At 39.9% G+C, this 24,235-nt stretch overlaps 1 protein-coding gene across 1 annotated transcript in view; it reads left to right on the forward strand.

Moving 5' to 3' along the window:
- furinb (furin (paired basic amino acid cleaving enzyme) b) overlaps nt 1-24,235 on the forward strand; it is a 139,927-nt gene that overhangs the window by 32,624 nt on the left and 83,068 nt on the right. The window contains exon 3 of the mRNA XM_088339547.1: nt 11,758-11,856. Coding sequence (XP_088195673.1) covers nt 11,758-11,856 — 99 coding nt within the window. The remainder of the gene's footprint in view (nt 1-11,757; nt 11,857-24,235) is intronic.

A 24,235-nucleotide genomic window follows, 5' to 3' on the forward strand; every position in this document is an offset into this window, starting at 1 on the left:
GGACACTCTGACATGTAACACGGAGGAGCCGGGATTCAAACTGCGATCTCTTAATCCCAAGACTGTAGTAGTTTATCTTTGGCCGTTGCATGGAGTTATAGACATTCTGCTGCAGCTGCATTGTATCCTTTGTCAATATTTAATTGGCCGGTATCTAGCAAAATTAGTGTCACCAATTAACTTAATAGATACTGTAATTACCGGACCATTAAGCGTAGGAAGATACAAGCTACACCTAAAAATTCAAGAAAATGAGAGAAATATGTAATTCCCTGTTAATGCACTTGTCTATATGTCATAATCTTCCATACGAAAGATTACGCTAACATGAACGTGTAAAAATTTAAAAATGAGGTCGTTTACAAGTCATTTAGCACGCGGGTCTCCACAACAAGTGGTGAGCGGTTCATTGGAAAGGGGGCTCCGTTCCAACACCCTCAATGTTGGGCTCCGTTCCAACACCCTGAATGTTTACCGTAAACATAAAGCTAACCCAGGCTAATCATACGCCCGCGTTACCGTAATCTTCCGTACGAAAGATTACGCTAACATGAACGTGTAAAAATAAAAAAAAGGACAAAGAAAATAATTATGGATAGGATTTCTTACCTTTGTGGTGGTCAGCAGAAGGCGCAGGTGGACGGCCGTTGCTTGCTTATAGCACTCACTCCCTTAGCCACATCACTAGATTTCACAGCCTCCTTATTGTTTAGTATCATACTGATCGTAGATTTAGCCATGCTGTATTCCCTAGCAAGATCAGACACTCGCACACCTCCTTTATATTTTGCTATTATTGCGTTCTTAAATACAATAGTTGTACGCACTACTTTTTTTTCACCTCAATTTGTATCTAGCAATGATTAAACATGAAATAATAATGAAATAGTTAAAGCTAAAGCTATTGTTGGTGATAGGAATGAGTTGAGAGGTGTTGCAAAAGGATAGTGGGATGTTTGGGCGCGTTCAAAGGGATGGGCAGGGCACCTGTATGATGCGGCAGGGGTAAACCAGTGAAAGCTGTCGGGCCCTGCTGTTGAACAGAAGAGTGTCACCCTGACCCGAGAGACATGGCCGCTTTCTTCTGTCCCGTTTCATCCGGAGGGACGAAAGCATGACCAACTTAGGTGCCGAGGTGCCTAACTTGTTTGGGTGTTTGGGCATTTGGGTTGGCCATGGTCCAAAAATCTTTGTGTGTGTCTTTTGCTATTTTTTCCCTTTTATTTTCTTTGTTTTTGTATGTGTTTGTCTTGCTGTCGGTCACCCCTCTTGAGGGATATGACCAAGGTAAATATTCGCTAAATATGCAGACGACACCACGGTTACTGGCTTTATTTCAAATGGAGACGAAACTGAATACCGAGCAGAAATTGATTCGCTTTCCACCTGGTGTCATGAGAGTAATCTGTTATTGAATGTAGGTAAAACTAAGGAGATGATAATAGATTTCCTAACTAAGCCTCCTCCGCATGTGCCACTGTCAATTAATGGTAGTGAGGTGGAACTGGTCCATTCATTCAAGTTTCTGGGTACTTACTTGTCAGCTGACCTCTCATGGACTCAATGCTATTGATATTGTAAAGTCAGCCAGGCAAAGGCTCTACTTCCTTGGTCAACTCAAATCATTCGGAGTCCGTCAATTCATTCTAGTCAATTTTTATCATGCTATCATTGAATCCGTTTTAACTAAGTCAATCACAGTTTGGTTTGGTCGCGTCAATCAGAAAGATTTGTCAAAGGTGGAATCAGTAATGAGGACGGCAGAGGAAATAATAGGTACTGGCCTCCCGTCCCTGCAAAGTATCTACATCGATCGGACTAGAAAACGGACACTAAAAATGATAGACGATCCCAGTCGTTTGATGACCTGCCGTCAGGTCGCCGTCTTCGCTCCATTGCGAGCAAGACTTCACGTCTTAATGACAGTTTTTACCCTTCCGCTATCCGTATGTTCAACGGGAATTGATTTAGGTTATTATGTATAGTATTATTATGCCAACGGCGTACCTCCCACCTATTCTACTCTAGTCTTGTTATTTACATATTCTATCTTTTTAAACTATTCTGTATAATTACCTTGTATTATACACTACAATATATTTTTTACTCTATTCTTTTTATTCTTTTAAATCTATTATTTTATCAATATTGAGTGTTCGCGTGTCAAATGCTTTCTTGTATATATCATGTTTATGGTTTATACTGGCTGAATAAATAAATACAATACAATACAATACAATACAAAACTCCCAGTTTTGGGAAATCTTGGCTAGGTTTTTCACAGTACATAGTATGCATACAGCTGAATACTGCACATCTCTTGATTGGCATAGCTTGGTCAGTAATGTAACAGTGACAAGAGGTGTAGTATATGTATACGTTTCAATTATGTAGCAGATTACACATTGTTGAACTAACTTTTTTTTAAACTCAGTGGTGCAAGAACATTCTGATATTTAAAATGACAACATCTTGAACAGGAAGCTTGAGTGTGCAGCATAATTGCAAATATTGATATTACTATAGTAGAATTACAAAGGTTTGGTACAAGAGCTTATTATCATTAAGTGGGTTTACTTTTTTATGCTGTAGGTATGAAAGTGGTTACAGTCTCCATTTTATATTAAGTGAGCCCTTGAAATGAAGGTCGTAGTACTGAGATGAGCCTGATTAAAAATTCCCTTTCCGTTTTTCATTATTCCTGCATTCCACCCTCAATCTCCCTGTCTTCATATTGCATTCGCTGCTAGATAAACTCATATAAATCCATGAAATATCCATCAGACAACCTCTTGAGTGATAGGAAATTGTATGTTCTTGATGAATTGTACTAATAAGTATCAGTATACTCCTTTATGTCTACTTTATGTTCCATTCTACTAGAAGAGAAAGAAGAAGAATTTACTTTTATTGTCATTCTTGTACCCATGCACACAGAACGAAATGTCGATACATCTGACCCGCACAGTTAAACTGTAGCGAGCCGATGTAGCCGCAGCCGAACAGGGCGCCGCCATTTTAGACCCAACTGCTGTGTTGGGAGTCATTAGGTGACTAAAACCCCCAGTTCCAAACCTTAATGCCGAGCGCCAAGCAGGGAGGCAATGAGTACCAATGTTGTAAGTCTTAGGTATGACTCGGCCGAGGTTTGAACCAGCGACCTCTCAGCCTCGGAGCGGGCGCCCTACCCACAAGGCCACCGAGCTGGTAAACATCCAGATTCTAGTCTTATGGCCAAAAAGATCCTTGATGAACCGATTTGACCTCCTAAAGTTTTAACATGTCAGGAATTACGTATGCACACACTTAACAAAAACAATTTTCCATTGTTACAACATTAAAGCTTTTGGGAAGCATGTGATAGGCGTATTTGGTAAAATAGGCATTGCATTTTCATCAGTTGGGTGATCATGTCATGATTGCCTAAGTGAAGTCACCTGGGGGCAATCGTTTGGCGCGCTGGAGCGCGCTCTCTGATTGGCTGACGTTCTCCTCTTAAGCGGTCAGCGTCCAGAGAAGGACGTCCGACCGTACTTCTGTATTCCTGTGTGTTTCGCCAGATTGCCAAGTACCAAAGACTACTTTTGCTTGATTCCTGCCTGCCTTCTGATTTTGACCTGTTTCCGTTCCACGTTTTTGACCTGCTCTCCCGCCCTGGCCATCGACCTGCCCGCTAAGCTGTACCGATTCCACCCACCTGTTACGGAACTGCCATTCCGTCCGAAACGGCTGATGACCGACAGACAACTCTTTCTAATAAAGATTCCTTTGAAACAAACAAATTGACAAATTTGCGTTTTTCCGTACAGATTTTCCTTTACGTCGCACACGTCTTAAAATGCATAGTAAACATACTTTGTATAGATAGATAGATAGATACTTTATTCATCCCCGAAGGGAAATTCACATTTCCAGCAGCATCCCTGAGCTGAGAACAATACAATAATAAAGCAAAAAGAATACAATATACAAATACCCAGTGTGACGTGCAAATGCCCACTGTAGCGTGTTATATAGAATATCTAAATAGTGTTACACAGAATACATATTGCAATAAAATTCGGTAATATTCAATATAGGTGGTGTGGTTTAATGTGGGCTTTTACTCTGCCGGGTAGAGTTAAAGAGCCTCATGGCATGAGGAAGAAAAGATCTCTTCAGTCTGTCCATAGTACAAGACAGTGACAGCAGTCTGTCGCTGAAACTGCTCTTCAGTCTGGATATAATGCTGTGTAGTGGATGTGATGAATTGTCCACGATTGACCGCAGCTTTCCCAGTGCCCGTCTCTCAGCTACTGTTGTCAGGCTGTCCAGCTCTTTGCCCACAACAGAGCTCGCTTTCCTAGCCAGTTTATTGAGACGAGAGGCATCCTTCTTCTTGACGCTGCCTCCCCAACACGCTGTCGCATAGAAGAGGGCGCTTGCCACAATTGTCTCATAGAATATTTTCAGGAGCTTTTTGCAGATTTTGAAGGAGACCAGCCTTCTGAGGAAGTAAAGTCGGCATTGCCCTTTCCTACATAGAGCTTCGGTGTTGGCAGTCCAGTCCAGTTTGTTGTCCAGCTGCACACCCATGTATTTGTAGGTCTGGACAAATTCTACACATTCTCCTTTGATGGTTACAGGAACCGGGTGAGTTCTGGTTCTCCTGAAGTCCACCACCCTGGTCTTGGTGGTGTTCAGGTGCAGGTGGTTTGCGTATGGCAAAATCGTACAGGTTGACAGGTATGGAATTGTTTGCTATGTAAATATCCCATTAAAGCAAAAAAAATGACAAGATAAAGGTCCTTTTCCTTACATGACAGTGAGTTTATGCCCCGTACTTTATCAGCTTGGCAAAGGCAGTCGCATTATGCAAGGCTGCTCTTTGATGGTTTTGTCTTTAACACAATGCACCCTGGGTAGACTGTCAATGAGCTCAGCTCAGAGGACTTCCTCTCGCCAACTGTTGCTCTGTACATTATGTTTTATTTTTGCAACAAAGTAGGACGACAGCCAAAACATAATGCGCATCCTGCAAATACAATATAGATCCCAAAGATTGTCTTGTGTGCATAATGCAGCACTAGACTGCAGTGCAATGAGTTTTTGTTTTCTTTCAATTTTCTTACATATTTTTGATGCAAGGTGTTCCTACACAACTCATGAATAATAATGAGTGCAATATTTCTCCTTAGGTTATAATGAATTCATCCATTTATCAATTTTCGTAACCACTTATCTTCAAGAGGGTGGTGGGGGATGATAGGATAGAATAGAATAGAATATACCTTTATTGTCATTGTTACAAAATGGGTGAACATATTGTGACAAAGAAATTGGGCATGACACTCCAGTTTCCCACATTCACATTGAGGTAAAAAAAAGCAAGAAGATAAAGGAACAGAGAAGATAAGGTTATAAAACAAGGAGGATAAGGTTATAGTTATAATTTGCACAATATTTACACAAGAAACGTCGGCATGTAGGATGTTACATAGTTTGGTATCGGTGGGGTACACCATAGACTGGTTGTCAGCCAATCACAGGGCACTCACGACATTCATTCACACTTACAAGCAAAATTATTTATAGCCATATTTCTTACATATGCATATGAGTGCATTTAACCACCAAGGGATTTAAACTTGAAGTGAAAACTAAGCCATTGCAGTGATCATTTTACCTCTGAAAAGTGATGGGTCCCGGGGACTCGCATGCTCAAAAATCTATGGGTCCCAACAGAGATCTATGGGTCCCCAAAATGTAGTCTTATCCAGGTTGAAATTGTAAATCGGCGACAAATATATAATATAAATCTATGTATTCATTCAGTTTTAATCATCACAGTTAATTGGTAATACAAAGCAGTTAACACTTCAAATTTTTCAGTTCATATATTCTTCGTGGTTTGCTGTCCCGCCTCAGTTGTAATGCCTTCTCAAGGTCTAATCCATTATCATCATCCTCATAGTGTCACCAGGAATATAATTTAGTCCATTTTGGCAGAAAAATCCTTTTCTTGCTAGGAGTATTATTTTGTTTATTTTCTTTCGTCGAATCGTTCGCTTCAACACACGTGTTTTCCTTGCCTCCGCGATCTTCCCAAGAATTTCTCCACCGTTTTTTTGTGCCGGAATTATTGCCGTTGTTATCACTTTCGGCATTATGTTTCGACTTATTACTGACACTGAAGAAATGACCAATTTTGTGTTGATGTTCACCTTAACTCGACGACAACCACCACAACAATGACGTCATCTTGAAGCAACAAGATGTTGTTTGCCGAGATCGGCGTGCGGACGAAAACTCGGACCGCGAGACCAAAACAACAATGGCGGATCTGCCTGACGAAAAGTTTGGAGTGCGGTAAATCTTCTTTAAAAAAAAAAGTAATAGGGTAATAATGACAATTTTCTGTCAAAAAAGTTGCGTCCCGGGGACGCACGTTGATTAGACACAATGCATCCCCAGCAAAAATGATGCGTCTAGGACGCAGGGACGCGGGCAAACCAGAACACTGCCATTGAATCTGTGTCTCTGAAATTGTTGCAACAGCCCACATTCCGTTATTTATTTGTATTTAGTTTTTTTCCCCAGTGCAAACCTCTCCCTCCCAATCAACTGAGCCAAGGAAAAAGTTTTTGTATAGAGCTTGTATGAAAACAAATCATTATTCTTCATTTAAAAACACCCAATTATTTTTTCTCCCTTGTACAAGAGAGTCTTTTTAGGTGTAATTGGTCGAAAAATCGCTGATAGCTACATGTGTTTACTTGTGGGTGTAAGCTTGACAAAATCATCCTTTTTCTGCAAACGTACTAATCGTGTCAGGAAATGAAAGGCAATTTAGAAGATTTAAGTTATGTGGTCTGAAGACATCAGGGGTTGACCGTCAGACCTGCAAGATCTTCTCTGCTGGCCTAAAAAAATACCTTAAACAACATCACATGATTCAGTGTTCATTTTACCTGTGAAAAGTGATGGGTCCCGGGGACTCGCATGCTCAAAATTCTATGGGTCCCAACGGAGATCTATGGGTCCCCAAAATTTAGTGATATCGAGGTTGAAATTGGAAATCGGCGATGAATATATAATATGAATCTATATATTCATTCAGTTTTAATCATCAAATTATTAAGTCATTTTCTGCATCAAATTATTGTTGATTAAAGGGATAACCACAAACCTGTCTATTTTCATTTTATACTTCCATTTCTTCTTAACTTCTTTATACAACATCATAATTCGTAATATAATGCATCAAAGCAGGTGAGCCGTTTGAGAGCCGGCTCTTTTTAATGAGTTAAGCCAAAAAAGCCGGACTTCCTTTCACTACACAACGAGATCTCGTTGGCCGAGATCGGCGTGCAGACCTAAACTCGAACCGCGAGACCAAAACAACAATGGCGGATCTGCCTTAAAGAAAAGTTTGGAGTGCAGTAAATCTTTGTTAAAAAAAAGTAATCGGTTAATAATGACAATTTTGTGTCCCGGGGACGCACGTTGATTTGAGACTATGCGTCCCCAGCAAAAATAATGCGTCTAGGACGCAGGGACGCGGGCAAACGAGAACACTGATGGTTTATCTATGAAAACTTATTAAAAAATTCCAAATTGTCTGTCAGCTTCCTTTCTTTGCTTCCCTCCTTGGTTGTTCTGCTTCCTAATGTGTGCTTTCACATTTAAGCATTTAACCAATCACACTTAAGCCATTACTTGTTGCCAGGCACTGTAATCTGCCCAAAGACCTTTACAAAGACTTCCAGTGTTCTGGTTTGCCCGCGTCCCTGCGTCCCAGACGCATCATTTTTGCTGGGGACGCATAGTCTCAGATCAACATGCGTCCCCGGGACGCAACTTTTTTGACACAAAATTGTCATTATTACCCGATTACATTTTTTTTTTTAAACATAGATTTACCGCACTCCAAACTTTTCGTCAGGCAGATCCAGCAGATGTTTTGGTCTCGCGGTTCGAGTTTTCGTCCGCACGCCGATCTCGAGGTGTGTAGTGAAAAGTCTGTCTCTTTTTAGAGAACCGGCTTTTTCGGCTCAACTCATTCAAGAGAGCCGGTTCTCAAACGGCTCACTTGCTTTGATGCATTATATTACGAATGATTATGTTGTATAAAGAAGTTAAGAAGAAAAGGAAGTATAAAAGGAGAAAATTGTTTTCGTTAAGTGTGTGCATACGTAATTCCTGACATGTTCAAACTTTAGGAGGTCAGATTGGTTTATCAAGGATCTTATTTGCCATAAGACTAGAATCTGGATGTTTACCAGCTCGGTGGCCTTGTGGGTAGGGCGCCCGCTCCGAGGCTGAGAGGTCGCTGGTTCAAACCTCGGCCGAGTCATACCTAAGACTTACAACATTGGTACTCATTGCCTCCCTGCTTGGCGCTCGGCATTAAGGTTTGGAACTGGGGGTTTTAGTCACCTAATGACTCCCAACACAGCAGTTGGGTCTAAAATGGCGGCGCCCTGTTCGGCTGCGGCTACATCGGCTCGCTACAGTTTACCAACAATAATTTAATGCAGAAAATAACTTCATAATTTGAATAAGAAACTTTATTATTCTACTTAAATTTATTTGCATGTATTTTTTCCTTCTACGGTGGGCGTCCAAGCTAATTCATTTTTGAACTTTTTAATAATCAACCTCATTCATGTCGAGCAACTCAGTATCTCACAACGAAATGTTAATTAACAATATATATAATATAACGAAACACATGTACAATAAAACAAACACGTTTGGAAAAAAATATGGTGTAAAATTATTTTGTATTTTGTAAGGGAAAATAGAATAGAATAGAATAGAATAGAATATGCCTTTATTGTCATTGTTACAACATGGGCTGAATATATTGTGACAACGAAATTGGACGTGGCACTCCAGGTTCCACATTTAACAGTGAGGATAAAGAAAACAAAGAAGATAAAGGAACAAAGAAGAAGTTTGTACTGTCCTTGTTGCAGGCTTTGTTTTCCTCCGGAGGGGGGTGTATGAGGGGGTGAGGGACAGACAGATATGGCCGGATCCAACTAGATGTTTGATCTTACTGTACACACAGTGTTGTATCCCTAATTGCGCAGTCCACATATTGAATGAAAATACAACATTTTGTAAGGGCATGGAGCCGTGGAGGTTGACAGGTATGTTTTAACAGTATTCATATTCACGGTACCAGAGACAAATGTTGGTTTCGTTTTGTGTTGCCCATGATCGAGGGGCCAGACCAAATGTGGAGACAGGCCATAGTTTGGGGACCACTGGTATAAACTGTTCTTTGGCATTTAATGCACTTTTTATGGCACAAATGAAAGAAAAACAATGATTAAAATCTGGACTGAACAAATTGGTGCATATCCATAAATATACTAAATAGACCTGTGTGTCTTTGACTGAAATTTATGATTTCTTAGATTGCAAATCAATAAGGGTTATTAATTGTTATATGCTTAGTTGCAGGCAGCACGGCGGTGCAGTGGTTAGCGATTGTGCGGCACAGTTCATGTCATGGGAACCTGTCGTGGGTTCAAATCCAGCTCCAGACTTCCTGTGCGGAGTTTGTATGTTCTCCCCATGCTTGCGTGGGTTTCCTCCAAGCACTCCGGTTTCCTCCCACATTCCAAAAAAAACATGCGTTTCAGGTGAATTGGCCGGTCCAAATTGTCCCTAGGTGTGAATGAGCGAATGAGTTGTCTGTCCCTGTGTGCCCTGCGATTGGTTGGCAACCAGTTCAGGGTGTCCCCTGCCCACTGCCTGGAGATGGCTGGGATGGGCTCCAGCCCCCCCGCGACCCTAATGAGGATAAGCGGTACGGCTAATGAGATGAGATGAGATGCTTAGTTGCAAAGTCAAGGCTTGAATTTAAATCAAACTAGACAGCTGCTGATGTTATTTGACTGCTCTTAGGCAAAAGCCTCCAGGCTGGTCAGACAGACTGCAGCAGCAAAAGGGTTTCCTTTCCTCTTGTCTGCTTTTGCTTCTCTTTACACACGTCCATCTCCTTGCTGTGCCTGCAAAATCTCTCGCTCATCTCTTCCCTCCTTTTCTCGTTCCTCCTTTGCTTCTCTTCTGCTCCACTGGGCGAGGAAGGTGAGTCAGTCCCCAGTGGCTCTCTCTCCTCTGAATTTCATAGCATCATTTGTTTCCCTCTACTCTTGTTCTTCTGTTGGTGTATTGATGTATCTTTATATACCAGTTACCGTAAATTCCGGACTATAGAGCGCACCTGATTATAAGCCGCACCCACCACGTTTTAAGAGGAAAACCGATTTTGTACATACACAAGCCGCACCTGTATATAAGCCGCATGCGCCCACATTTAACCATGTAAGACAAACACAAAATTAACCCAAACCCGACTTCAAGTCCCGCGATTGAAACGAAATGTCCTTCATTAAAGTCCACAGTCCAAAAATCACAGCCGGCAAAATGAACGGAAAATGATACCGGTACTTAAGGTTTGATGCAGACCTGCAGAGTCCGGGTCCTGTTGAAAGTAATCCAAGGAAAAAAGTGTATGTTTCCAATGGTAAGGGTGGGAAAAATATATCAGATGAACACATTTACTGACGCAACTCCTTTTTCTTTAACCAACTTTTTACCCCCTCTTCTTTCCTTGTCTGTCCCTCACCTTTAGCGGTCCCCACTTAAACTCGGCACCCTGCGTTTTTTCCGCTCCTCATTTTTCGTTCACCCGTGCAAAACATATCAGAATAAGTGTCTAAAATAAATACATTTACGGTATATTGTCATATTGTCTATTGAGTCAGGGATTGTACGGGAGCTTGGAATTCTTGAATATGCTTGAATTTTAATGTGGTGTTTTCTAGGATTGTGTCAATAAATGTAACTTGTATAAAATTGTATAAAATCCCTTATAGTCAAATACCGTAAATTCCGGACTATAAGCTGCTACTTTTTTCCCTAACTTTCAACCCTGCGGCTTATTCAGTGTTGCCAATTTATGTAGTTTTTCTAACGGCCGCCAGCGGCGCTCGAGTGTTGCTACCATTCACTGCCCTGTCAAAGCTATATTATTATTATTGAAGCTTTGAAAACTCTCTCGGTGTACCGTCTTTCTTTGTAAATATGTGTAACCCATGTATAATATGTATTTGCAACTGTATATTTTTGTAATGTAATTATTTTAGACACTTATTCTGATATGTTTTGCACGTGTGAACGAAAAATGAGGGGCGGAACAAACGCGGGGTGCCGAGTTTAAGTGGGGTCCCCTAAAGGTGAGGGACAGACAAGGAAAGAAGAGGGGGTAAAAAGTTGGTTAAAGAAAAAGGAGTTGCGTGAGTAAATGTGTTCATCTGATATATTTTTCCCACCCTTCCCTTTGGAAATATACACTTTTTTCCTTGGATTACTTTCAACGGGACCCGGACTCTGCAGGTCTGCATCAAACCTTAAGTACCGGTATCATTTTCCGTTCATTTTGCCGGCTGTGATTTTTGGACTGTGGACTTTGATGAAGGACATTTAATTTCAATGGCGGGACTTGAAGTCGGGTTTGGGTTAATTTTGTGTTTGTGTTACATGTTTAAATGTGGGTGCATGCGGCTTATATACAGGTGCGGCTTGTGTATGTACAAAATCGGTTTTCCTCTCAAAATGTGGTGGGTGCGGCTTATAATCAGGTGCGCTCTATAGTCCGGAATTTACGGTAAATAAAATACAAAATCCTTCACTGTCATTTAGCCAAAATGTATGTTATACAGATTTAGCAACTTTATCTATTTTTTTGTGTTTGTGCAGGTTTTTGGAGAATATTATCACTTCAGACATCACAATGTGGAGAAAAGAGCTTTTTCTCGACATGAGGAGCTGCACATCAAACTTCACCAAGAAGCACAAGTAAGAATTGCCTGCACATTCATAGCTAATTACTGAGGCCTGCAGTCAATTAGCATGTGATCTTTTTTTTTTCTAAAAAAAAAAATTATGATGATGAGAAGGACAGCTAATTATAATCAATGTTCTGACAGTAACGCAGTCTCTCGCCACTTTAGAATTTAATTTCTCATGTGAGTATTATCATAATTGACTTAATGCTTTTAAGATATTTAAAAAAGGCATGTATGAATCAGGCAGCACGGCGGCGCAGTGGTTAGCGCGTGTGCGGCACAGTTCTAAAGTCTTGGGAACCCCCTGCGTGGGTTCAAATCCAGCTCCCGGCCTTACTGTGCGGAGTTTGCATGTTCTCCCCGTGCTTGCGTGGGTTTCCTCCGGGCACTCCGGTTTCCTCCCACATTCCAAAGACATGCATTTCAGGTGGATTGGCCGGTCCAAATTGTCCCTAGGTGTGAATGAGCGAATGAGTTGTCTGTCTTTGTGTGCCCTGCGATTGGCTGGCAACCAGTTCAGGGTGTCCCCTGCCCACTGCACGGAGATGGCTAGGATGGGCTCCAGCCCCCCCCGCGACCCTAATGAGGATAAGCGGTACGGCTGATGAGATGAGATGAGATGTATGAATCAACCACAAATGTAATCCTCTTTTTTCATTGATTTCATTTCATTGTGTTATTTAAATAAAAATTAAAGATGATGTTAAAAGTGGGGTGAGTAGTTTGAGGTAGAATCTTTTTTTAAGTTTGTGTTAACAATGCTCAACTGAGTTCAAAGAGTCTTAATAATTTATTTTCCAACTGTTGTCTCAGCTTTTATCGTAATTTCATCAAAGGTGTTCAGGACGGGAAAAACACAATAGAAGCAGGAAAGAGGGGGTTGGGGGGGGACTTAGTGGAGAGTGATTTTATACTCGTCATTAATGTTCCCTGTAATTTTCCTTACGGGTCTGAGCGTTCACACAAAGTCGGTGAGCAAGGCTTGAAACAACAGTGAGCAACGGCAATCCCAAGTGTGGCAACTAAGTCATTAGCAAACATGTCCAAAACTTGACATCAAGTTATATTTTGCTGAGTTTCCGGCAATGCAAAATGATTTTTCTCTTTTGAATGAATTGACTCATGAACTGTTGCAATAGTTGTACGGCCTACGAACGTCATTTGTTCTTACAATTCTTGCACAAGATATCCATTTCTTTTTATTTCCTGATATATTTTGTTGCATAATATTAACATTTTTGGGGGCTTATTTAGTCGGTTGTAAAATACAGAACTGTACTTAATTAGATTTTTTAGTGGAAGTACAATGTTGGCAACAAGATTCACTTGATATAATTGGAAATTATTTGAATGCAACACAAACTTTTTCTTCTTTTTTCCGTGTTTTTTTTTTCTACTTTTTTTTTAATTCATTTGAAAAAAAGTCTCCTTGTGTTTATTTTTTCCGAGCTGTTACTTTTTTCTTTTTGTTCTCGATTTACTTTTTTCCTACATTTCTTTCTTTTCTTTTTTCTGGCTTTTTTCTAAATGTTTCCTTCTTTTTTTCTCTTCCTTTTTTTTTCTTTTTTTCTCAGCTTTTCACTACTTTTTCATTTTGGTATTTTTTTCTTTTTTGTTTTATTCCTCCCTTCCTTTAAGTCATTCTGTTCATAATTTTACATAATATTAGGTCATGTTGGGATGAAAGAAGCAAAAACAACCTGAAGAGCCATTTAGGACCCCGAAAGAGCCGGTTCCTTTTAGTGAGCCGAGCCGAAGAAGCCGGTTCTCGACAAACTCTACTAACTTTACTCAACTCTGTTCTACTTCGACTCGACTTCAAAATACCGCATTTAGGACACAACGTCAGGGGAACCCTTGTATTTTTACCTTCATGCACTGTAACTTTGACTTAAGTCGCTTCTTAATTAGTCATTTTGAGCCCTCATTTTTGTGCGCTGGCTAGATTGTCTTGTGCGCAGCTTAGAGGGAACACTGCTCGTCATAGCACTTTTTCTTAGTGTAGGATGAAACTGGTGAGAGTAAGAACAGGCCTGTTTCAAGAACAGTTCAAATGCCAACCCAAACCCCAGAAAAGATTTGAAGAAAAGAGTTTATTCAAGCGCACCTAAGGAATGCTCGTACACACTCAAGAGTTTGATAGGCTGCAATGACGACCTAAGCCAGAAGATGGCGTCAGCGAGTAAAAAAAATTATAATTCTGGACAGCACTTTTATTAACAGAAGCACCGCCTTATTTTTTTCTCCCTAGTCTCCTTAGTTGTTAAAAGCAAAAAACCGTTGTAAAAGCAATCCATACATTTTGATGCAGGTGAAAAATCTGCCATCATTGAATTGATCAGAAATAAGTTGAAGTTCAATTTCTTTTCTCCGAGTCAGCGAGTTGCAGTGGAAGCTTAAAAGAGAAATAAGCAGCAGTGTGGCGGAATTATCCTCATAAATCAAGTCATGGTGTGATCCAATTCTAACCATAAAAGTGTTATTTTTTGCTCTTAAGATGTGACAAGAATATGTCACCTTATTGCGCACTGCTCGCACGTTCTCAGCGCACAAGAAAATCGGGCCAGCGCACAAAAATGAGGGCTCAAAATTACTAATTAAGAAGCGACTTGAGTCAAAGTTACAGTGCATGAAGGTAAAATTACACGGGTTCCCCTGACGTTGTGTCCTAAATGCGGTATTTTGAAGTCGAGTCGAAGGAGAATGAAGTTGAGTAAAGTTAGTAGAGTTTGTCGGGGAACCGGCTTCTTCGGCTCAGCTCACTAAAAGGAACCGGCTCTTTCGGGTCCTAAACGGCTCTTCGGGTTGTTTTTGTTTCTTTAATCCCAACATGACCAAATATTATGTAAAATTATGCACAAAATGACTTAAAGGAAAGGTGGTATAGAACAAAAAAGAAAAAAATACCAGAATTAAAAAGTAGTGAAAAGCTGCGAAAAAAAGAAACAAAAGGAAGAGAAAAAATAAGGAAAAATTTAGAAAAAAGCCAGAAAAAAAGAAAAGAAAGAAATGTAGGGGGAAAAAAAGTAACAGCTCGGAAAAAATAAACACAATGAGATTTTTTTTATAGGAATTAAAAAAAGTAGAAAAAAAACACGGAAAAAAAGAAGAAAAGGTTTGTGTTGCATTCAAATAATTTCCAATTATATCAAGTGAATCTTGTTGCCAACATTGTACTTCCACTAAAAAATGTGATTAAGTACAGTTCTGTATATTGCAACCCCAAAAATGTTAATATTATGCGACAAAATATATCAGGAAATAAAAAGAAATGGATATCTTGTGAAAGAATTGTAAGAACAAACGACGTTTGTAGGCCGTACAACCTTTGCAATAGTACATGAGTCAATTCATTCAAAAGAGAAAAATCATTTTGCATTGCCGGAAACTCAGCAAAATGTAACTTGATGTCAAGTTTTGGACATGTTTGATCATGACTTAGTTGCCACACTTGGGATTATGGTTGCTCACTGTTGTTTCAAGCGCTGCTCACCGACTTTGTTTGAACGCTCAGACCCGTAAGGAAAATTACAGGGAACATTGGCCAGAAATCAAACCAGACCTTTGGTCGCGGGCCGAACAGGATGAATATTTATTGAATACACTTTCCTTTGAAAAAAAAAAATATATATATATGAATTTGAAACAGTCAGGAAAATTATTCCAGAATAAACAAACTTAAACATTAAATGAATTAAAAATCGTTGCTCTCCATAAAAATATCTCCTGCCAAAACTATACAAATTGAAAATATGAAAAAAACGAAATATAAATCAAATTTGTGCTTTTCACTTTGGTTATTTGCTTTGGTGAAAAACATCTTCATATTCTTCTTTAACTCTTCAACTTTCTGTATCCTTTCTCTGGATTCAAGGTTTTTCAGATTACTCTGAAGTTTTGTCTCGTAGTGCCGTTTTACATTAAATTCCTTCATTACGGCCACAAAATCTCCACAAATAAGACACACAGGTTTACCGGCAATGTGGTTTTTAGTATCCAAGTATAATTTGAAAGTTATCAGCGTTTCATAGACCCGTGCCATTATAGTACAGTGTTCTGGTTTGACCCGCGTCCCTGCGTCCTAAACGCATGATTTTTGCTGGGGACGCATTGGGTCAAATCAACGTGCGTCCCCGGGATGCAACATTTTTGACACAAAATTGTCATTATTACCCGATTACTTTTATTTTCAACAAAGATTTACCGCACTCCAGCCTTTTCGTCAGGCAGATCCGCCATTGTTGTTTTGGTCTCGCGGTTCGAGTTTTCGTCCGCTCGCCGATCTCGGCAAACGAGATCTCGTTGCTTCGAGATGACGTCATTGTTGTGGTGCTTGTCGTCGATTTAAGGTGAAAATCAACACCAAATTGGTCATTTCTTCAGTATCAGTAATAGGTCGAAACATAATGCAGAAAGTGACAACAATGGCAATAATTCCGGCACGAAAAAACGGCGAAGAAATTATTCGGAAAGATCCCGGAGGCAAGGAAAACACGTGTGTTGAAGCGAACGACTCAACGAAAGAAAATAGACAAAATAATACTCCTAAGCAAGATAAGGACTTTTCTGCCAAAATGGACTTAATTTTATTCCTGGTTACGCTATGAGTTGGATGATAATGGATTGGACCTTGAGAAGGCATTACAACTGTGGCGGGACAGCGAACCACGAAGAATATATGAACTGAAAAATCTGAAGTGATAACTGCTTTGTATTACCAATTAACTCTGATGATTAAAACTGCATGAATATATAGACTAATATTTCAGCAATAGTATTTTGTATGATTTACAATATTGTGAACTGAAAAATCTGAAGTGATAACTGCTTTGTATTACCAATTAACTTGTGACGATTAAAACTGAATAAAAATATAGATTAATATATTTATTTCAGCAATATTATGTTGTATAATGTACAATATTGTCGTGGGCAGCACAGCGGCGCAGTGGTTAGCGCGTGTGCGGCACAGTTCTAAGGTCTTGGGAACCTCTTGTGTGAGTTCAAATCCAGCTACCGGACTTCCTGTGCGGAGTTTGTATGTTCTCCCTGTGCTTGCGTGGGTTTCCTCCGGGCACTCCGGTTTCCTCCCACATTCTAAAAACATACATTTCAGGTGAATTGGCCGGTCCAAATTGTCCCTAGGTGTGAGCGAGTGAGTTGTCTGTCCCCGTGTGCCCCGCGATTGGCTGGCAACCAGTTCAGGGTGTCCTCTGCCCACTGCCTGATGATGGCTGGGATGGGCTCCAGCCCCCGCGACCCTAAAGAGGATAAGCGGTTAAGCTAATGAGATGAGATGAGATGAGGCCGTATATAATTGTACGCCGTGAGTTTGACACCGGTAGTTTAGAGTAATGTTGGTAGCTTGGTATTTTACTTTAATTTAATTCCACTTGAAACATGAAGCAGGTCAATAACAATTCTGATAGGATCAATGTAGCCCTTCAGACTTCTCATTTGTTACATGCAAAAATGACAAGATGTCACCTTTAGCAGGGATCTCCATGAAATGAGGAGATTGAAAAGCCATGCCTCATTTCCCCTAAATGATTTGTCCTTCCTGCTATTGTCTTCTGACCGGTTGAGGTTATACACCGCCTACTGTCCAAGGTGGCTAGGATAATGAGAGTAAGGAAATTAATGAATAAATTTATAACATTATTCCTCCCGCTTTGCTCTCCTGCAGATTAATAATACTAAACAAATACTCTGTGCTATGTGAAGCTAGTTCAGTTGTAAGCTTGGGAATCGAGTACCGTAATTTCCGCACTATAAGGCACACATAAAATCTGATTTTTTTTTAAAAAGCTGACTATGCGCCTTATAATCCGGTGCGCCTTATATATGGATCAATATTGAATTACAAGGTCTCACAACTTACAGTAAGCAGCCACCGACTCAATTTTTCGCGTAGAAGAAGTGCGCTGTGCATACTGGGAAATATTAAACGATTCTCTTTTATTTGTGCGTTTGTATAAAGACCCTGAAATGGCTCCTATTAAGAGACACGCTCGCAACACAGAGTTTAAACTCAAGGCGATCAGTCACGCAGTAGAACACGGAAATAGAGCAGCAGCGAGAGAGTTCAACATTAATGAATCGAACACGAGAGTGGCTCGAGCCGGCAGAATTAAATGTCCCCCCAGGAACTCGCTAACTGAACAATAGTTCCATGGGTGAATTATGTAAAACCCACTACAACGTTTTACATTTTACAGTTATTATGTTATTGCTTTACTGTAATTGTTTTGCACTTGTTGTTTTTCACATTACGAGTGTCACTATATTGCGATTGCACTAAAGTTTAATTTACCATAACATTATCAGACGTTTTTTTTGCGTGTTGACTAAATGGAGGAAAAGTAAAATGTTATGCCTTGCTGTTGTTCGAAGATGTTAAAGATGTGTCACGAAAATGCTTTTTCTCAGAGAAAATAATAAAACGGCTGTTTATTCATTTTGGGAGTGAATGGAGTTGTGGAAAGCTTGTTTGTTATCTATTAATAAAGTTTGACTGACCTATCTGACTGTTTTGTTGACATTCCCTTTAGCGCGGCACCATCTAACGGCTGCATAACGTAACAACATCCTCTACTGTAGCCAAGTCAAATTAAGTCATATTTATTTATGACGCCCTTAATCACAAAAATGTCTCGAAGGACTGCACAGGATTACAATTACAAAATTGCACAATGACCTGATCTTAAACCAGCATGCACTTATAGCGCCTTATAATGGGGTGCGCCTTATGTATGGAAAAAGTTTTAAAATATATCATTCATTGAAGGTGCGCCTTATAACACGGTGCGCCTTATAGTGCGGAAAATACGGTAGTCATTAATTGTCTTCCTTTACATGTTTTAGATGCAAATATTAGGTATTTTTTAAATCTATAAATGTCCTCAAGCACATCATTTATCAATAGTCATTTTTTCATAACTTGCGCAAACTACGCTCGAAAAAATATCTGTGTAATGGTAGAAAGCAGACAACACATTCGCATGTGTATCAATGTATGCTAAAAAAAACGTTCCCATCATAAAAAGCCCCTGTGAGATTATTTCAATGGGAGATTCCTAATTGCTGTAGTTTTGTTTTTTGGCCAGTAGCCAGTGTGGCATGTTTACAATAAACAGAATCTATAATTATAGCCCGGAGAACAATCTCTTGGTTAGTTTAACCTCCCACTGAGAATCACCACAACATACTGTTAGTCAGTTTTAAATTTGACCTGTGAAAAGTGATGGGTCCCGGGGACTCGCATGCTCAAAAATCTATGGGTCCCAAACAGAGATCTATGGGTCCCCAAAATTTTCTGTGCTCCATGCCCTTACAAACTGTCGTATTTTCCCTTACAAAATACAGAAAAAATCTTTTTTTTTTCAAAACATGTTTATTAATGTAGTTTAACATCTCATCTCATCTCATCTCATTAGCTACACCGCTTATCCTCAGTAGGGTCGCGGGGGTGCTGGAGCCCATCCCAGCAATCATCGGGCAGTGGGCAGGGGACACCCTGAACTGGTTGCCAGCCAATCGCAGGGCACACGGGGACAGACAACTCGCTCGCTCATTCGCACCTAGGGACAATTTGGACCGGTCAATTCACCTGAAATGCATGTTTTTGGAATGTGGGAGGAAACCGGAGTGCCCGGAGGAAACCCACGCAATCACGGGGAGGACATACAAACTCCGCACAGGAAGTCTGGAGCTGGATTTCAATCCACGACAGGAGGTTTCCAAGACATGAACTGTGCCGCACATGCGCTAACCACTGTGCCGCCGTGCTGCCCGTAGTTTAACATGTTATATTTTAATATATATAGATGGATGGATGGATATATAGATGGATAGAATATAGATAGATAGATGTATAGAATATATAGATAGATATATAGAATATATATATATATATATATATATATATATACTGTATATACAGGGTTGGGTAGGGTTACTTTAACTTGATTTTTTTAAATTACTTTTGGATGACTCCAATACCAAATGTGCTGATAAAAGACAAAAGAAACTAAATATGAATAAAATTATGACTCACAAAACGTGGTAAGCTTTCTCTCCTGGCTTTGATCTCTTTGATCTCCGGCAAAACTAACATAAAATGTGACAGAAACAAAATGAAAATAAATCCAAACAGCTTGCCAACATAATTTTTGCCGTTCCATGTATTCCGTTACTCCCTAAGCCTGCACAAAATTGAGTCATTTTATTCATATTTAGTTTCTTTTGTCTTTTATTAGCATATTTGGTATTGGAGTCATCCAAAAGTCATTGAAAGTAATCAAGTTAAAGTAACCCTACCTAACCCTGTGTATATACATACACGAGTGATAACAATTGGTTTGTTTGGATTAGAAAATGCCAAGCTTTGAGCCTGTAACCTATTTTTATGCCTGAAACTGCTCTCGCCCCTCTGTGCACTCCTTTTGTGTCTTTTATTCTGCTCTGAAATACCAACATGCAGGGTATAATCAAGAGTCCCAAGTACAGTGCATAATCAGAATGAATACAATGATTCAATCTCAACATGGCACCGGAGTGTATTTGAAATTATTTCCTTAAGCAGTAGAACTCAAATACCATGTTATAAAAAAGCTCTGTAAGAAAATCCTTTTTTTCTCTTTTTTATTGCTAAAGTGAACCTTGTTTTCAAAGTGTTTTTTGCAAGATTTTAGATGACCTCATTGTGGCGAATGGCATTAAATTAAATGAACTAACTACATACCTGTCAACCTGTAGGTTTTTGCCATACAAAGTACGTTTATTATGCATTTTAAACGCAAATTTGTCAATGATGGGTACCATCCGGTATACACCGACTATCACCAAACGGCAAATCAAGTCAAACGAGTTCGCCGTGGTAGCCTCTATCTCGGTATCGTTCCTTTCGTTGCAAACGAAGCGAGCGGTTTGATGTAGTGAAAGGAAGTCCGTCTCTTTTTAGAGAACCGGCTTTTTCGGCTCAACTCATTCAAGAGAGCCGGCTCTCAAACGGCTCACTTGCTTACATAAATAAACACGTTTGGAAGAAAAAAATATGGTGTAAGATTATTTTGTATTTCGTAAGGTAAAATACGACATGGAGCACTGGAACTTGACAGGTATGTAACTAATTATTTTCATCCAGACGTGGAAGATACTTGATTGTATTTCTGGCCCTACTTATCTTAGACTCCTATGACGCATTTCTGCACTGTGTCCTGAGCTTGGCAGAAAAGGAACACGTTATACTGTAAAGCAGGGGTCGGGAACCTTTTTGACTCAAAGAGCCATGAGAGCAAAATATATTAATTTTATTTTTGGAAAGAGCCACACCATATATTATGAGACAAATTTACTAAATTGCTAAACTCGCGGCCCAGACAAAAGCTTAGTCTTCAGCACATTTATTTTGGATGATTTGATAAAAATTATATAAAGAGAATAATGCCAGCGCCCGTGTCCCAAAATCAACAAACATTCCACTTTAAACTTGTCTCTTTCTTGCAATGACTCAAGATCGGTGAAACTCATTTTGACCCTTTTTTTTCCATACATATTGGTTTCAAAACCAGATGCAAGAAGTTATTTTGTAAAAACTTCACAACATTCTGCAAACAGGGAGCCTGATGTGCTTACCTTTAGCGCAGACGGCGTAGGGCGAGAGATGGGAGGGAGTGCTTGCACTTTTTGCATAGCTCCACCCATCCCTCCCACTCACCCAATCAAATAACTTTAAGTTCTCTTCCGGTGATTTGGCGTATTTACAGTTTGTTCTGTGGATTTCATCATAAGGTATCTGAACACTGAACACAGATTATATAGTGAGCTTTTATATAAAGGATTCTTTAGCGTTGTACAGCCAAAACAAGTTTTTTTTTTTCGTTTTTTTCTCTTAGTGTGACACCTTGACTGTAAATTGTAGTAAAAACGCGCCCTATATATTCTGCGAAGTACTGTTTTCAACTCCAGCTTTAATTTGGCTCAAGTTTTGAACGAGATGGAGAACATTACCATGCAATCAAATTTGTCTCTGAGCCACAGGTACTCATAGAAAGAGCCATATATGGCTCGCGAGCCATAGGTTCCCGACCCCTGCCATATAAGCCATATAAAAAGAAACGGCACACTGTTTTGCACATAATGTTTATTAATGATTTTTTTTTCCTCTCCCCCACATGCTAAGAACATTGAACCAACACAAATCACATATTGCAACACTGAGCAAAATTTTCGATGCGATCCATAAATAATGAGAACGTTTGCTTGGTGGACCAGCAGCAGGCTATATCGACTGTAAATAAAGAGGAAGATCCTAACATTGGCCGTCCAACCAATCTCCCCGGCCCCTACTTGCCCACACAAATTCACACAGAAAATCCCACGCACACCCATCCATCATTAGAGTAAAAGTAAAAAAATGAACTCTTTGGAATCTGGTGGGTATGATTGAAGCTTTTTATTTTTGACAGAAGAAAAATGATTCGTAGAGATTTACTGACCTTTCTTGAATACCGTAAATTCTGGACTATAGAGCGCACCTGATTATAAGCCGCACCCACCACATTTTAAGAAGAAAAGCGATTTTGTACTTACACAAGCCGCACCTGTATATAAGCCGCATGCGCCCTCATTAGAAAATGTAACACAAACACAAAATTAACCCAAACCCGACTTTAAGTCCCGCGATTGAAACTGAATTTTGGGATTGAACAATTTTATTGACACTATTAACAGCAAATAAACAATGTGAGGTTTGAACAATTTTTCTCGCCAATTTCAACAGCAATTAAGCATATTCACAAATTCGTTATATCTGAAAATATGACGTTTTAACAATTGTTTCCAACATTTTTAACGGCAATTAAACAAACTGAATGTCCTTCATTAAAGTACACAGTCCAAAAATCACAGCCGGCAAAATGAACAGAAAATGATACCCGTACTTAAGGTTTGATGCAGACCTGCAGAGTCCGGGTCCCGTTGAAAGTAATCCAAGGAAAAAAGTGTATATTTCCAAAGGTAAGGGTGGGAAAAATATGTATCCACTATTGTCCGCCGCGTCCACAAACAGGTCTCACCTTTATTCCACATCCCGTCACACCCTTTTTCATTTGCCCGTGCAAAACATATCAGAATAAGTGTCTCAAATAAATACATTACAAAAATATACAGTTGCAAATACATATGGTTACACATATTCACAAAGAAAGACGGTACACCGAGAGAGCCTTTCTTTTTGCATTTTGCATGATGAGGGTATGTTTACGCTAATTTAATTTATGCACAAGCCAAGAAGTTGCAGTCTTCCTCGGCGCATATATTCCACCGGTCTATAAAAATTACATAAATTGGCCGCGTCACTGAATAAGCCACAGGGTTGAAAGTTGCGGCCTATAGTCCGGAATTTACGGTACATATCCAATGAAGTGCACTGATGGTTGACAATTTATGTTTGATCAATTATGAAATTGCATATGATTAAAGTCGAAACCAGGACTTGGGAAAAATCAGATATACAAATTCTCACCCTAAATTTTTTTCTACCTGTTTGTTACTCAACATTAGCTAAAATGGCATTTAAAAAAACATTTCATTTCAACAAAGATTTAACTTGAATAACCTTATTTCCTACCGAGATAATACAAAATTATTCAGCATGGTAAACAAGCAAAATCCCCCGCTTTGCTGGACGTATGGATGAGTGGATTCGAATGCTTGGAGTGGTTGGTGGTCGGGAGCTGCAGTACACAATTGGGCCTCCAGAGGGCGTTAGATTAGAATAGAATATACCTTTATCGTCATTGTTACAAAATGGGTTGATGGGAAATTGGACGTGGCACTCCAGATCACATTTTACAGTGAGGATAAAAGAAAACAAAGAAGATAAAGGAACAAAGAAGATAAAAATTATAATTTACACAATATTTACACAAGAAAGTGTGGGCATGTAGGATGTTACATACAGTTTTGGGATCGTATTAGTGCAATATGCGGTAGTGTTAGAGGTCTTTTTTAAGCAGAACAGACAAAATCAGATCAATTTTGTTTATATTGATTGGGGGTGGGGGCAGCACGGCGGTGCAGTGGTTAGCGCATGTGCGGCACAGTTCATGTCTTGGGAACCTCCTGCGTGGGTTCAAATCCAGCTCCAGGCTTCCTGTACGGAGTTTGTATGTTCTGCCCGTGCTTGCGTGGGTTTCCTCTGGGCACTCCGGTTTCCTCCCACATTCCAAAAACATGCATTTCAGGTGAATTGGCCGGTCCAAATTGTCCCTAGGTGCGAATGAGCGAGTGAGTTGTCTGTCCCTGTGTGCCCTGCGATTGGCTGGCAACCAGTTCAGGGTGTCCCCTGCCCACTGCCCGATGATTGCTGGGATGGGCTCCAGCAC

The sequence above is a fragment of the Urocampus carinirostris genome, chromosome 7 (assembly GCF_059441175.1).
Source record: "Urocampus carinirostris isolate Australia breed hairy pipefish chromosome 7, RoL_Ucar_1.0, whole genome shotgun sequence".
In the NCBI taxonomy this organism is placed as follows: Eukaryota; Metazoa; Chordata; class Actinopteri; order Syngnathiformes; family Syngnathidae; genus Urocampus; species Urocampus carinirostris.